This window comes from Leptodactylus fuscus, chromosome 5 (genome assembly GCF_031893055.1).
Source record: "Leptodactylus fuscus isolate aLepFus1 chromosome 5, aLepFus1.hap2, whole genome shotgun sequence".
NCBI classification, from domain to species: domain Eukaryota; kingdom Metazoa; phylum Chordata; class Amphibia; order Anura; family Leptodactylidae; genus Leptodactylus; species Leptodactylus fuscus.
Genome location: NC_134269.1, coordinates 196,237,372 through 196,254,808, shown reverse-complemented (window position 1 = coordinate 196,254,808; position 17,437 = coordinate 196,237,372). Strand labels below are relative to the sequence as shown.

The window sequence follows — 17,437 nt, the reverse complement described above, 5'->3', positions numbered from 1 at the left end:
ATATCATTTGTGTTGCCATCCTTGTTAGCTGTGTAATTTGTCGTAATATGGGATTTACATTCTATGCTATGGGATTATTAGATTACCAGCAGTGACATACATGCTTAATCATATATACAATGCTGTATTACAGATAAGCACCACTGTACATGTTTCTGTTTGACAATATGCACAATGTACACTGGATTTGCCATTAGCATTGACATGGGGTACTGTTGCCTCTGCCAAAAAAAATATGAAATAACATTTTATAAATCTACCATTCTCCAGGGCGTGTATAATGTGGATTTCCTTCGGATTTTCCAAAAAAAAGTGGAAATATTTAAGAAAATTAATCAACCCACCATTTAAAGGGGTTGTTGGACATATGGACACCTTAGGGCTAGTTCACACGGAGTTTTTTGGCAGCGGATTTTGATGCGGAATTCGCCTTAAAATCCGGTGCCAAAAATAGCTCCCATAGACTTCAGTGGGAGGCACTCGCTTCTTTTTTTTGCTAGCTAGTAGCGGAAAAAAGAAGCAACATGCCCCTTCTTCCTGCTGACTCAGCTGCGACGTCTGCGGCGTGAGAATCCCTCCCGATTAGGCCCATTCATTCGGGCATAGTCCGGAGCAGAATGCCGGGACGGGATGCCAGTGCACAGTATCGGCATTCCGTCTCGGCTAGCCATGCGATATGTTCACATGTGGAATCCAGTTTCCAACGTGTGAACATACCCTTAGAGGGAGATCCCGTGCTCTGGCAGTTCTGATCTGTTCATACGTTTCACACAAGACCAAATAAATGGGAGTCCAGTGGGCTGTGTCACTCAGAGACTGGTAGTCGTTCTTGTGTGAGACCACTGCCAGTCACAGACAAAGTCAGTAAGCCGGATGACTAGGGTCCTAAACTCAGAAACCTCAAGGGCTTCAGTCAGTAGATAAGAGGTTATTCTGACTTTCTTGTTTTCTGGCCAGTGGGCTAGAAAGTCTTGTGGGCCCGGTGCAATCTTTTGTCCAGGGCCCCCCTACCTCATCCCTACAGCAAATTCTTGATAGTGATGGTTACTGTGTTAAGGAGTTTAATCACCCTTAGTGTGGTTAGGGTAATCTGTGGGTCTCCTTGGCTTATGGGCCAAATAGAAGCTGCAATCTCAATACTGAAGCTAGTGCTTATGGGCCCACTAAGGCTCCTGGGTCCCGATGCAACTGCACCCTCTGCATCCCCTCAAGTTACGCCCCTGCTATTCAGACAAATCATAGGCTTCTGCTCATTGGTGTGATCCTTAACTTGTAACTCTGTAAAATCTGTAGACCTGAACCCTACCATATACCATTTAGAACACTGAGGTCTTACCATGTGAACCTCCGTCCCAATCACCACTTCTTCTGTCCATGAGCATCTGCCAAGTGGAACCTCGATAGCACTTGTTCTTGTGTGATCCATTTGTTTCTTACCCATTAAATAACCACATTTTACAATTTAATCATCAAACGCCCTGATCTTTCTTAACTTGGTAACATAACATCTGTGATCATTGCCTCCTATTAGTATAATATTAGGACATGATTGTAACTTAGGAGTCTCTACAATTAGTGTCTCTTATCAGAGTAATAGAGAAATGCTTTGACCTTTTCAGAACTAATGGCTGTGACATGTGTCTGATAACAAATCTACATATATTACCTTTCTGTGCCGCGTTTCAGCAGATAACATGAATAAGGTTAAAAGTGTAATAGATGGGGGCCACACGGTGGCTCAGTGGTTAGCACTGCAGCCTTGCAGCGCTGGAGTCCTGGTGTTCAAATCCCGCCAAGGGCATAAAACCATCTGCAAGGAGTTTGTATGTTCTCCCCGTGTTTGCATGGATTTCCATCCCATATTCCAAAAAAGACATACTGATAGGAAAAAATGTACATTGTGAGCTCTATGTGGGGCTCACAATCTACATTTAAAAAAAAAAAAAAAAAAAAAAAAAGTGTAATAGATGGTACAAACAAATCCAAAGTCCTGGTGGCGGGAATATATTTTTCTTATATTATTTGATATACGTTCTTTTCTGATTTCTCCTACTAAGATGTTATTCCCATACATCTGGTAATCCCCCACTAATTTAGTAACAAAACTCCATAAGCAGAACTGATTCTTGTGTATGGGATCATATCTGGTATCTGGAATACCAGTTTTTATGCCATATATCTCCCTATATGTGAATCTGATATTGTGTCCAACTCGAGTATAAAACAACTTGACGGACATAATTTATATAGAATAGATGGACAAAAGTATTGGGACACCCTAAAACCGCTCCCACTTGTCGGTGAAGGTTTTGTTTGGAGTGTGTCTGTAGGAACGTTGGCCCTATTTCATCCAGAAGAACATTTCTGAGGCCAGGTACTAATGTTAAAAAGAGAAAGTCTATCTTCAATCTCCATTCTTGTTCATCCCAAAGGTGTTTGATGGGGGTGAGGTCAGTGCTCTGTGCAGGTCAGTCAAGTTGTACCACACCAAATTGACCCACTCATGTCTTTATGGATCTTGCTTTGTACCCTGGGGCACAGCCATGTTGATACAGAAAAGTTCCCACAAAGTTGAAATCTTACAATTGTCTAAAATGAGTTTGTAGTCTTACGGTATTAAGACTTCTCGTCACATCAGGTCTTAAGCCAAACTTTACAGATGGCATAATACATTAAGCAGACAACATTCTTGCATTGTCTAAACCTAGACTCATCCATCATGCAGCCTGATAGAGACGCGTGGTTCAGCACTCCACGGAACATATTCCCACCGCTCCAGAGTCTGGTCATCGTGTGCTTTACACCACTCCATTCACCAGCCATTTTGCTTCATGATGTAAGGTTTGCATCTGCTTTGCCAAGGAAACCTATGCCATGAAGTTCCTGGTGCATGGTTCTTGTGTTCATGTTAATTTCAGAAAAGATTTGGAACTCTGCCATCATTCTGTTACCCGAGCTCTGTAACTTTATCCTGTAGATTGGTTATTAATTATTAGCCATTTCTTCCATCTTGTACCCATGGAGGCCTACCTCACCAGCCAATGTTCCCAACCAGATGGGTGGATTCTCCATATCAGCCCATAGTTCAAATGCTGGGCACCTAGGGGGTAATTCTCATTGTAGGATACAGTTTTTGATTCATAATGTCAGTCATATAACATTTGTTATGGTGGATAACAATCCTGTTTCCAAGGTCACATGCTTCACCTTGATACATTATACTAATTTTATCTCTTCTCAGTAGCCAAAAAAGTGATAATATTCCCAACAATATATTTCCCTATTGTGCTATATGCCCTCTTAACCCCCAACCCCAGACATCTTGGGGCTTAAAACACATGATCAAGATGCATCCTTTACTGCTATGATTATCATTGCCTGTATATTCATCCTTAGGCTAGGTTCACATTTGTCTCTGCTAGAGACTTCACTGCACCAGTTTCAATATAAATACCACGGAAGGCCAACAGACACCCAGTGGACCCCATTATAGTCTATTGGATCTGTGAGTGTCCGCAGGTGACCTATGTTTTAGCAGTCTGGCTCTCCATTGGTTAGGTCCTCCAGGGGACCTGTGCGCAGATGTTAACCTAGCCTTAAGCACTCATTTCATAGAAAGACACAGTGAACGTGATCATTGGGTTGAAAAAGCATTTTGCCCTTAGTGTTGGTTTTCATGTAAATATAGCATTACATGGAATTCTAAAATGCTGACTCTATTGTAAATTGGCACCCAAAGGTATAATCACTATTTATAACACACCCCCACTACCTCCTTACATACATTGCTATGAGTAGACGCACAAGTATGTGAATAGGAATGTTCCCTTCAAGGAGTTATTTCTCATTGTGAGCCATGTGCCTCCGTATATGTCAGATAGAATAATGAACTTAAATTAAAGCTTATTCTCGGGTGTGGTCTGTTTTGTGTGTGTAACATAAGGATTTCTTGATGGCTCTTCTATTAAGGCAATATTCTTCAGGCCATTCACGTGAACACTTGAGCACTGAATAAGTCATTGGAATGTTTCCGAGATGACAGCAATGATGTCATAGCTCACAAGTCACACCATTCGATCGGCAATTAATTATGTCTATGGGATAAATGTCATGCTTATGTATACATGCTGTTTTGGTATAATGTATGCAACGTCTTCTGAGTTTTGTTTATTGCTACATTGCTATGACCAAGTAATATCTTATAGCATGGGTAATATTATAGTAATAGTATAGTGTGTGTGTATATATATATATATATATATATATATATATATATATATATATATATATATATATATACACACACACTGTCTACCAATTAATATTTGGACATCCAGTAAAGTTCAGCAGAGGTGGAGTTATGGTCTGGGGGTGTTTCTCCCTTGGTCCCAGTACATGGTAAACTCAACGTCGCCGCCTATTGCACTATTTTAGATAACTGTGCTTCCTACATTATGGCGGTTCTATGGGTTGGACCAATGTTACTTCCAGGATGACAACGCCAGCTGTCATGTAGCGAGGTCTACCATGGCTTGGTACAGTGACAATCACGTTAACTGACTGGACTGGCCTGTCCAGAGCCCAGACTTGAACCCTATCGAGCACCTCTGGGACAAGTTGGATCGCCGAATTAAGGGGTGCAGTAGCCGTCCAAAATAAGTGAAAGAACCTACCTGTCTTCTCCAAGCTGAATGGAATAAAATAGCACTAGCCGTCATACAAGGACTTGTGGAAAGCCCCGGAGGGTTGAGGCTGTGATTGTCACTTGTGTCGCTCGGACCACAGGTGTCCAAATACTTATTGATAGACAGTGTATATATATATATATATATATATATATATATATATATATATATATATATATATATATTTGTCTTCTTTTTGTCCATTACTAACATATTTTTACTGCATGTCGATTATTCGCCAATACCTTTTCATTTTGATGTTCACCTTTCTGTGCTTAGAGGTTAAAACCAAAGAAAAGCGGATAAGTTGTCATTTGCCTTTTATGCCGTCAGGTAATTGTACTTTATTATAGCAGTTCAGCAATTACATAAAATGGAGGGTTACTTTACTCTTATACTCCCTTATAGGCAAGCAAAGTAATTAAAGTGAGAGTTCACTTCTGTTCTTTGTCTTATCTCCTTCCAGAGATACAGTATGTTCTTTGCCTTGTGTCTTTCTTCTCTAGTTCACAATAGAGCTCTATCCTAGCGACTATCTCTACGTCGTCTTCCTATTCACTCTCACTATACTGCTAGACGAGTGACATTAGAAACGCGTCAGCTTCAGCTGCTGGCTACGAGCGTTTGGACAAGGCTGTCTCTTCTCCTTTGTATCCTGCATTACTTCAGGATAATAGCTATATTGTGTCTTATTTATTTCTGACACACTGCTGACTGTCATCTTGATAAGCCGAGAAAATAAGTAAGAAAATATAAAGATTGTGTTTTTTCATGTCATGTTGATGGCGCAGATATAGAAGAAAATTCACTTGTCAACCGCCTCATTTTTCAACTAAAACTTATAACATGGCTATCTGACCATTATATATCATTTACTTATCTTGTGCTGTAAATTTAATGCTGCTATCCCATGTCATAAAACTAATAACCCACCAGGGTAACCATATAGATAACCGGCAAACAGGAAGGACAACAGGTTGTATTTAGGGAACCATGTCATTTGTAAATTTGGTTCCCAATTCTTTGTTGTATTCAGATTATTGTTACATGGACTACGAGACCTAAAGTAGTTATGTGAGGTTTATTTATTTGTATAAGTAGTGCCAGTGGTGTAAGTAAGAATGGCGGGGACCCGTGGTGAACTTTTGACATGGCCCCCCAAAGGTATAATCACTATTTATAACACACCCTCACTACCTCCTTACATACATTGTTATGAGTAGATGTACAAGTATGTGACCCCCACTGAAGACCGCGACGGAGCAACTTCCCCCCTACATTGCTGCATGCACTATTATGTCCCATAGTGGCCCCTGTACTCAGTATTATGCCCCATAGTGGCTTCTGCACACAGTGTTATGCCCCATAGTGGCTCCTGCACACAGTGTTATGCCCCATAGTGGCTTTTGCACACAGTGTTATGCCCCATAGTGGCTCCTGCACATAGTATTATGCCCCATAGTGGCCCTTGCACACAGTATTATGCCCCATAGTGGCTTCTGCACACAGTGTTATGCCCCATAGTGGCTCCTGCACACAGTGTTATGCCCCATAGTGGCCCCTGCACACAGTATTATGCCCCATAGTGGCCCCTGCACACAATGTTATGCCCCATAGTGGCCCCTGCACACAGTATTATGCCCCATAGTGGCCCCTGCACACAGTATTATGCCCCATAGTGGCCCCTTCACACAGTATTATCCCCCATAGTGGCCCCTTCACACAGTATTATCCCCCATAGTGGCCCATTGTGGACACTCATGAACAATTATTAAACAATGCGGTCTTTTCAGACCCCAGAGTATAATAATCAGAGATCCAGGGGACGATACAAACATAAAAAACACTGTTTATTACCTCTCCCTGACTCTGGTGCAGTCCCTGCTGATGTGAGCCATCTTTAGTAACGTACAGGAAGTCACTTGAGCCGGGACTTGCGTCGCGACACATAATGACGCAAGCCCCGGACCATGTGACATCAGAGATGTCACACAAGTAGGCCTGAAGCCTGCCTGGAGTCAGGAGACATAAGTAACAGTGTTTTTTATGTTCCCTCACCTCCCCTGGGCCTCCGATCATTATACTGGGGGTCTGAAAAGAGCCCCCAAGTATAATTATAGTGTTTGTGGGGTCTGCCGCCTCACTTATGGATCCTGGCTCCTGTTCACAGCAGCCTCCGCAGAAGGAGAAGCTATGGCGGCCATGAGCAGGAGCGGTAAGTAAATAGGGCCCGTTACTAGCTGGAGTTACTCCAGCAGGTAATGGCTTATTAAAAAAAAACAAAAACTACCCCGGTAGTTAAGCCCCTGAATAGTGTCATGCTTCTTCATAGTCTGGTGTAGTTTATGGCATTGCAGTTCAGCTACTTTCATGTAGAAGGGGCAAAATTGCAATATCAAAGAACAGAACTCTATAAATGTCCCTTAGTCATAGCATATCAGCCTGAAGAAGCATGGAGTAATGAGAATTGAGAGAGCAATAATGCTCTTTGCCATATAACTCACAATTCATTGTCTGTGTGTAGGGAGCATTATATAATGTGCATAGGTGCTGACACTCCCGTATTACAGTCTGCACAGCATTGAGAAACTTGAAGTTCTCAGAACTTGTTCTGCTATTGTTCTTTTCCTTTCCTCTAAGATGGTTAAGTTGTCCTGACCCAAGAAAAAGAATTCTACAAGTTACCGGTATATAAGCGGATTTTGTGCACTGTTCTGTGTTCTCTTCTCAATGCCTGAGAATATTTTCTCCTTTTGTTGTGATTTATGCTTTTGGCATAAATTTCCTATATATCCTCATTGAGCACTAAAACCTTATTACTGTCTATGTGTAAATACGACACTTGTGGTTAGTCTATTATTATAGGTTATAGATTTAGGGGGTGCAGAGGTAGCAGTCACACCAGGGAGGAGACTCAAAGACCCCCTGCAAAATGAATCGTTATATATGGCATATCCCTACTGGTGGCCGCCTTACAGTGGCTTGGGGCTCAAGCAGTGTTGGACTAGCCCACCAGAGTACCCGGGAATCCTAGAGTGGACCCAGTTTCTAACATTGTAATGGTCCAGTGGAAGGAACTCAAATTTGAAGGGTACTGTGGTCTATTTCCTAAGGGTTTTTGAAGGGTAGGCCCCCAGAATTATGTAATCTGATGGGTCCAAGGAACCTCAGTCCAACAATGGGTTCAATTTATGCCTCTGCAATGACAATTTTATTTTAAAACAGTTACGGTGACAATTGGAAGAACCCAACACTATCCTTATGGCACTACTGTAGGGCAATGTGACTATTACACACTACTGGATTAAACCAATGGAATATGTGTGTGACATTAGGTCCATCTGTGTGATATATTAGGTCCACATTAGGTCCATGGCTTTGTAAGGAAACTAGAGATTTGTGATTCTTGTGGTGATGATGAGTGTAAAGAGTATATAGCCGTATACATTAGAGCCAATAAACTTGAAATATCAGTTTGACTGGTTTTACTACGTGCACAAGGCTTGTAAACTGACAAGATCATACAGTTTATAAGATAAAGAGCAATACCATAGATGGCGACTCAAGCTCTGTAATAAGTAAGATGGACATTACAGTACTGGCTACGATCCCCTATAAATCCCCTATAAATCTTCTTTATAGTTTCTTTGACTTCTCCTATATAGATAATATATCAATATATTTTTATAAAAAATATTTTATTAACATTTATTTTTTGCCATCGGTACTAGGGTTGAGTGATCAGGATCGGGAAAGATCGGATCCCGATCGGCGATCCAGCAAATTTCACGATCGGGATCGGCTGGAAAATGATCAAAATTTGGATTTTAAAATTGATCCTGAAATCTCAAGATCGGCTCAACCCTAGTGTATAATAATCTGGAAATAATTTCTGTTTTCTTTATGTTTTTGAAGGAAAGACAGGAACTATGTGGACAAGTGCTGGAAGGATGTCCGCGTTGGAGACTTTGTGAAGCTGTTCAGCAATGAGATCATCCCAGCAGACATATTACTTCTCTATTCATCTGACCAGAATGGGATATGTCACATAGAGACTGCGAATTTGGATGGAGAAACAAATCTAAAGCAAAGACGAGTGGTGAAAGGTTTTTCAAACCCGGTAAGTATGCTAAAGAGTTTTGTCTTATCTAGAATATATTTGTAGGTGGAGAGATAGAGTAATTCAGTATTCTTCAGTCCCTATTCACAGTTTTGTAGGACTTCACTGGTCAGTATGTTTTTGTAAAATGGGAAAAAAACTTAACATGGAAATTTCAGTAGTAGTTCCCCTGGTTAAATTATGCTAGTGCCACATAGTATGATCTGATGCTGCTTTGGGACATAATAGGAGGTGCCCCCTGGAGGCTTAAGTAGAGGTGACTTTGGCAAGAGTGGGATTAGGTAAGTGAAATTGGCCATTTGCCGGAGTACCTCTGTTAGGGCCTCTACTGGGGGGCACTATATTGTGTGGGTCCTATAATGGGAGAATGACCTATAGTGGGGCCCTGTAACAGGAACCCTTTCTGTCTGGGGGCTGTAATGGGTACCATATACTGCATGGGAGGCAATATACCAAGGCGCTGTTATACCATTTGGATGCCAGTAAAGGGGGCATAATGCAATGAGGGGCCTTAGTCAAAAGCTGGGTATGGGGCCTCATTTTTCAGAGTTACCTGTCTTGTTTTGTCTGCAGAATAATCCCAATCCTAATCTGAAACGTTCATCAAATTCGCCACTAGGGAATGCGGTAGACCAGGGATCCTCAAACTATGGCCCGCGGGCCACATGCGGCCCACCGAGGACATTTTTCTGGCCCGCGCGCTGTCACCCGGATCGTTAGAGAGCAATCACTGCTTTCAGTTGTATGTACAAATGTGGCCTACACTGACTGCAGAGTGTGACCTCTGCCCTGACGCAGGCGCAATGACGTAAGTCATCAGCTCCTGCAGTTAGTAGAAGGAGGATGCCCGGCGGCTCTTCAAGTATAATACTGTTGGGGGGGGGAGTGTACTGAGGAGCATATAATACTGTGTGTGTGTGGGGGGGCGTACTGAGGACCATATGATACTGTGTGGGGGGGATGTACTGAGGAGCATATAATACTGTGTGTGTGGGGGGGCGTACTGAGGACCATATGATACTGTGTGGGGGGGACGTACTGAGGAGCATATAATACTGTGTGTGGGGGGGGCGTACTGAGAAGCATATAATACTGTGTATGTGGGGGGATGTACTGAGGAGCATATAATACTGTGTGTGTGGGGATGTACTGAGGAGCATATAATACTGTGTGTGGGGGGATGTACTGAGGAGCATATAATACTGTGTGGGGGGTGTACTGGGGAGCATATACTACTGTGAGTGGAGCAGCCTGCTGTGGAGCATATTATACTGTGGGGGTCTGCTGTGGAGCGTATAATACTGTGGGAGGAGCTACCGTGAAGCATATAATCTTAACTTTTTTAAAACTATTTTGGCCCTCCAATGGTCTGAGGGACAGTGAACTGTCCCCTTATTTAAAAAGTTTGAAGACCCCTGCTGTAAACCCTTGCCTTAATCAGTTTTGCACATTGGTAATATTAAGTATATGAAATATAGACCATTTCTTTAGCATTTTGTGTAAAGCCTTTTAGTAAAGCTGTCATGTAAATTACAATTCCTCCTTGTGACGACTGCAGAATAGGTCGATCTACTTTGCATGCATTGTCACATACGATTCAGCTAACGTACATCCAAGTGCATTGCTACCAGGTGCTAATAACTTGTCCTTGTAATTCCCTTGTGTAGAATAATATTACACGTAACATAGAAAAACAATTCCATTAAATTGGTTTAATGAAAATTGAAATTGGACCTGCAAAGCTTTAAGATTAGTTTTTGCCCATCACAATGCCCCTTATTCATTTCGGATACAACTGTGCTCTGTTAATGTACTCCAGCCACTCTTCCATAGAAGTTTAATACTTACTTAATAAGATAAGCTCTTTGTGTCTTTCGATGCAGAAGGTTAAAAGAGTTTGAAGGTAGCTTCTCCGCTTGCTATAAGGGTATCTTTGAGGTGACCGAGAGATTAACTTTTCCTCTGACATTTTGGAAATTTTCTCCTGAGCTGTGAATATAAAATAGGCTCTAATTGAATCTACACTTTCAATACTGTTTAACTTTGGAGGAGTTCTGTTATTTGGCAGATAAATGCCACCTTCAACATCTTACAGACAAATGTCACTTCGGAGAGGGAGAGAGAAAGAAAAGAAGACTTCGTAGGAGTTGAACTTTGCGTTCAAAAGGCGTCGTCATTACCATTGTGCTATAATTACACTTCAGAATGGAAGTCACGAACGGAATTGTAAAACCACCCAGGCTGAAGCAACATTCCTCCCTGACAACCGCAAAGAATCAATGTCCTATCATTAGTGATTGTACAACACGGTTAAATAGATGTCAGCAGTGTACAGTACTTGCTGTTATTCATCTCTAGATGGTGGATAGTAATGGTAAAAGTTTCGAGAAATAGTGTCACGCTTGTTCCGGTATACTTACGTCTGTAGATCTCAGAATTCTTTTGCATAGCACAATGTGTCCCAGGTGTCAAAGGTAGCAAATTTTTTTCAATATATTTTTTTTCTCCATGAATCCCTTTTCGGAAGAAAATAAACTAAATACAGGGTGTTCCGACTGCAGCGTTAGTCATCTATAGGGAAACCCAGCAATAAATCAGGTCACCTGCAGCGCCACCTAAAGGGTAATGAATAGGGTTGAGCCGATCTTGAGATTTCAGGATCGATTTTAAAATCTGATTTCCAATCATTTTCCAGCCAATCCCGATCATGAAATTTGTTGGATCACCGATCGTGATTCGATCTTTCCCAATCGCTCAACCCTAGTCAATGCTTCTCTATGGGAAAAGTCACTTATAGGGTTGAGCCGATCTTGAGATTTCAGGATCGATTTAAAAATCTGATTTCTGATAATTTCCAGCCTATCCCGATTGCGATTGTGAAATTTGGTCGATCGCTGATTAGGATCCGATCTTTTCCAGACCCGATCGCTCAACCCTAGAAATGAAGCATTACATGATGGGCCCTGAAATTACACCTACTAGGTCCTTCAACAACAGCTATGTCTAGTTATTCTCTGCTATAGCTAATAGATAAAGACTGGCTGAGCCCTAACCTGCACTTCACCTATGACATTATCAAGAGCTATAGGTAAAACTTACATCAGGGCCTACCCAGGCTGCAGGGTATTATGTATTCTAGCACGCTTATTACTGAAGGCCCTGTTTGCTATTCCTTATCATAGTAACTCAAATAAACCCCTTGGTCTAATTTACACTTAATTATATCAATTTATTATATATTTGGAATGAAATGTAGCTGTCCTTATATCTATTGTAGTGTCGATAGGAGCCCATAGGTTGTATCATGAGTTGTAGCTGACTTAACTTATGATTTTACTTGTGCTTCAAGGCTCCTTCATCAGATCTTACTAACAACTACTAAGGGCTCGTTCACATCTGCGCCCGGTCTCCGTTCATACAGGTTTCCATTTCCTGCACAAAACAGAGCAGGAAACGGAAGCCTGCAGGACTCTTTCATACCCATTCATTTGAATGGGTTTGAAAGATGTCCGGCCATGAGCACCAGTGAGCGTTTTATGCTCTCCGCCGCAAAGCCGGTTTCTTTTAAACCGGACACAGAGTCGGACATGCAGTATTCTGTGTCCAGTTTAAAAAAAACGGTTATGCGGTGGAGAGCATAAATCGCCCACCAGCGCTCACGGCCAGACCTGGTCTGACAGCTTTCTGTCTTCTGCATGCAGAAGACGGAAAGCTCAGAACGGAGTCCAGGCGCTGGTGTTAACCCAGCGTAAAGGTTCTTTTTAATGACTTCTAGTCTGGCTTTCCATCGATCTGGGATGTCCTTCTTTTATAGAAGTTGTATTGATTTAGCTATTATTCCCAGATTATGCATTAATCTATAGGGGTACACCTAAGGGTATGTTCACATGGAAGAAAAGGTCACACAAACCTTTTCTGCTTTGTGAACATTCTGCGGGGCTCGCTGCAACTGAATGCCGATGCAGCACTGGTCCGTCGCAGCATCCCGCTCCTGTGTAGGCCCAAATGAATGGGTCTACACTGGAGCATGTCTCGCACCATGGACACTGCGGTGGATTCAGCCGTGGAATCCGTGGCAAGAAGGGTCATTTGGCTTGTTTTTTTCACTACTAGCTAGCGGAAAAAAGAAGCGAGCAGCTCCCATTGAAGTCAAAGGGAGCTGTTTTTGGCAACGGATTTTGAGGCGGATTCTGCGCCAAAATCCGCTTCCAAAAAACCCCATATGAACAGACCCTTAGAAACGGCGGCTATAGGAGCAAGTTCCTCTTTTCCAACAAGGAGATCTTATTAGCATATTCCTTACCCAGAATTCTTAGCAAGGCATACATGGTCTAAGGGCCCCTTCTCATGGCGTAAGCGCTCGGCTCATTCCGAGCTGTACACACAAGCGCTTCTAAACACTTCCCATTCACTTCAATGGAAGCGCGCGTCGAGCCGGCTTTATGAGCGCTCCCATTGAAGTGAATGGGAAGTGTTTAGAAGCGCTCACGTGTACGGCTCGGAATGAGCCGAGCGCTTACGCCGTGTGAAGGGGCCCTAATGAGACCCCTTATGACTTTTTCAGATCTAATTCTTACTTTTCATCCAAATTTGACTTTTCCCTATCAAAAATACTTAATGTTCTTCTGTAAATGCATTATATAAGTAAAGATTGCAAAATGATAAAACCCACAGACGTCTCAGAATGACGGAGTGGACCAGATAGATAACCATCCATCACATGAACAATCCTTTTAACCACTACATAGACGTAATCCATGCCGGAGCCGCGCCGTGTGATTTATTTATATTTACCATGGGTGTGATTCATTAACAGATACAAGTGAATTAATTTGCACTTGTGGTGTCTAAGACTTAACTTGGTGAAAACGTTGAAGTGTGGAACCAATTTACTGTTTTCTCAGTCACTCACATTCTCTTTTTTTTTTTCCTTTTTATTTATTCCACATTCGCTGATCTGCTGACAACCCACGCAGATATATACTTGTCCTTCGCTGACACCGGTTGCTATGCAGAGTGAGATGTTTGTTTTTTTGTTTAACATGTACCTATGGTTTTACATAGTGTTAGGAACTTGCATGCAAACAATTTGCTAATATATCATTCACTGACACGGTGTCGTGCGCTGGTTATCACTTTTTTTATTATTCATTTGGATAGATTTGTATGCATTTGCTAATTGTATAGAGATGTTGCCGCTATGACTTGTATATAGAGGAATCTGTATTCTAGTGTATAATGTGACGCTCTTCATGCATCAGGGTTGGAATACAGTTCTGCAAATACTGGAAGATAAAATACTTATTTCCACCAGTCTGTCTTTCAAAAGTCACATCTCCTCCTCCCAAATATCCACATTTGACTAAGCTGACATGTCTGTAACAAGGTGATGTTGCCGGTGGTGCATTGTGCATTTTTCTCCTTGCGTTTTAATGCTTCAAATGCTGTCATTACGGAGGACATCACCAGAAGAAAATCTAATTAGTTTTATGTGGATAAGATTTCTCACTTGTGAATTATGTGTTGGATCTCTTTGTTGTTCGCCTGTTCTGTCTGTGCCAATAAGGACATGTCTTTGCTTCTGATGCTTTGTAAATGATTTTCGTTGCGAGTATTACATTGAGATACAGCTAATTAGATGCTTCCTATTGGATTAGTATGCTACATTTAACCTTCCTCGCGCTCCCAGGGTGTAGTAATTCTTTTAGAAAAAAAAATCAGGTAACAGGCTGTAAAATTGTTCCTGTGTCAGAAATCTGAAATTATATTATGCAAGGGAATGATAGGAGCTGTCTGCGCGCTAAGGAGAAATAAGAGAATTTCTGGAGATGTCTTACTGGTGTGCGTCAGACCTTCCCATATAGTAAGATATCATCAGGACTTAGCTAGCTTCATTGGTGAGTACATGACACGCAACAAATGGAGAAAAGTATAGGTAAGGCTTAAAAAATTCATATCCTTCAATCAGTGGCGTAACTAGGAATGGCAAGGCCCCGTGGCGAACTTTTGACATGGCCCCCCCCAACCGACGCCAAAGACCTCGACCGACCCCCTCCTACACATTCCTGTATGCTCTATTATGCTCCATAGTGGCCCCTGCACACAGTATTATCCCCCATAGTGACCCCTGCACACAGTATTATCCCCCATAGTGGCCCCTGCACACAGTGTTATACCCCATAGTGGCCCCTGCAAACAGTATTATCCCCCATAGTGGCCCCTGCACACAGTATTATGCCCCATAGTGGCCGCTGCACACAGTATTATCCCCCATAGTGGCCCCTGCACACAGTATTATCCCCCATAGTGGCCCCTGCACACAGTATTATACCCCATAGTGGCCCCTGCACACAGTATTATCCCCCATAGTGGCCCCTGCACACAGTATTATCCCCCATAGTGGCCCCTGCACACAGTATTATACCCCATAGTGGCCCCTGCACACAGTATTATCCCCCATAGTGGCTCCTGCACACAGTATTATCCCCCATAGTGGCCCCTGCACACAGTATTAACCCCCATAGTGGCCTCTGCACACAGAATTATCCCCCATAGTGGCCCCTGCACATAGTATTATCCCCCATAGTGGCACCTGCACACAGTATTATGTCCCATAGTGACCCCTGCACACAGTATTATAGCCCATAGTGGACACCCATAAACAATTATTATACTCTGGGGTCTTTTCAGACTCCAGAGTATAATAATCGGAGATCCTGGGAATAAAAACATAAAAAACACTGTTTCTTACCTGTCCCCCAGCTCCTACGCTGTCTTCTCTGCTGCCGTCCTTCTTCTATGACATCGGACGTCACATGACCCGGGATGCAGGCCAGGTTCATGTGATGTCAGAAAGGACGTCAGGAAGGAGGCCCTATTTAAAAGCCACCCATACAGTCGGCCCCAAAGGTCCCTTATAAAATATACTATTATCCTGAATGGCATACGTTAGATATAGGCCTCCATTACAGATGTTCATCTCAAGATCTGGTCTCGGATGAGTTTTGCTGAGGTAGTGGGGAAGAAGGAGCTAGAAGTTGCGAAATACGTTTTCTGGAATACTATTATTAAAGAATAATTGGGCTTTTAAGTATCTTGTATAAGGCCCGGTTCACATCTGCGTTCGGTTAATTCCGTTCCCCTCTCCGCATGAAAACTGCAAACAGCACTTTACTCTCCGCAATTTTCATACAGAAATTGAGCAGAAACCACACTGACCCCAATGTAGTCTATGGAGTCTGAGGGTTTCCTAAGGTAACCACTTTTTCATGTGGATTAGGTTTCCGTCCAGCAGGTCCTCAAGCGGATTTCCCCAAAGGAAACCCATCTGCAGATGTAAACCAGGCCTAATATTTGGAAAATCCCTTTACCTATGGTCCCAACCAAACTGATCAACCCTACCTGTATGTGAATGACACCCGAGTCTATAAGGTAGTAGTTGTTCAGACTAAAAGTAGTGGGCCATATACAGATTTCAAGGCTCCTGCAATGTTTGTGTACATTGGTGGGACGTTGCTAATATTTTCTACAATATGATTATGGAAAATATTATTCATTGTTTTGTCATGGGTTTTTCTTATGTGTTAATGAACATTTCTAAACTAAAAATAATAATAAAAGTAATAATATAGTATTCTTGCTGAATTGAGGTTTTCGGAACAGAACTGAACTTTCGTACCTGGGCAACTATCATAGTAAAAAAAAAAATTATCAACACTTCTATTCCAAATCATGTTTGATGAAGTCATGCGCTCAAGATCATACCCTACTTTCTACACTTGCAGACACAGACAGAACATAGACATGTAGTTGTAACTTTGCTTTTTGATTTTACTCCAGTACAAGGCTCCAGTCCATCAATGCAGAAGCACAGTATGATGGTTACTATCTGTCGTAGTCTTACATGGTTGACGATTGAGGCCATTTTGTCCAAACCAGCCTTGCACCCTTACATACCTACTTATGTTAGTCTCATATTCTGCCAATGTAACCCACCTATAACATGAGGGGAGGAGGCCAGTGTCTGGAGATGGACGTTTGCACTCTCTGGTCCACAGATTGAAGTGTTGAAAAGGTTACCTACCTGGCAAGAAATTCTTAGCCTGAAGAAGAGCTTGTGGAGCTCGAAATGTGTTGTGAAGTACGTTTTTGTATAATAAAAGTCATATATTTTATTCACCTTGTCAACACTCCAATCTGTGGACCAGAGAGCGTAGACTTCCATCTCCAGCCGCTGGCCTCCTTCCTTTCCTTTACCGTCTGGTCCTCTGTGACCAGTCTGTGGATTCTGCAGCCACCTCAACCTCTTTGCTTCCATCGGTGTTGTGACTCATCCACAACACCTGAAGGTGAGGGACCAACGGGTCCATTTCTCGGGTACATTTTTAATTCCAACATCCATTGCAAACTCATCTACACTATAAGCACGCTCAGTGTTCTCCCCCTCTTTGTTCATCTATAACATGAGGTCACTCAGATTTTTTTCCTTGGACCACCTTAAGTTCCCAATTTATCCCTGCTTGGTAAAGTAACTCTTATTTCCTTGTGATCGGGTCCATGTTGTTTCAACCACAGGCAGTTTCAGTAGATCAGAGCTGGACCGAGGGAGGGCACGGATACAAATCTGCTTTAT

General features: G+C 42.3%; 1 protein-coding gene across 1 annotated transcript in view; it reads left to right on the top strand.

Annotated features, from left to right (window-relative positions):
• The window catches only part of ATP10B (ATPase phospholipid transporting 10B (putative)), a 78,171-nt gene that overhangs the window by 17,360 nt on the left and 43,374 nt on the right, over positions 1 to 17,437 (top strand). The window contains exon 2 of the mRNA XM_075275004.1: positions 8,601 to 8,805. Coding sequence (XP_075131105.1) covers positions 8,601 to 8,805 — 205 coding nt within the window. The remainder of the gene's footprint in view (positions 1 to 8,600; positions 8,806 to 17,437) is intronic.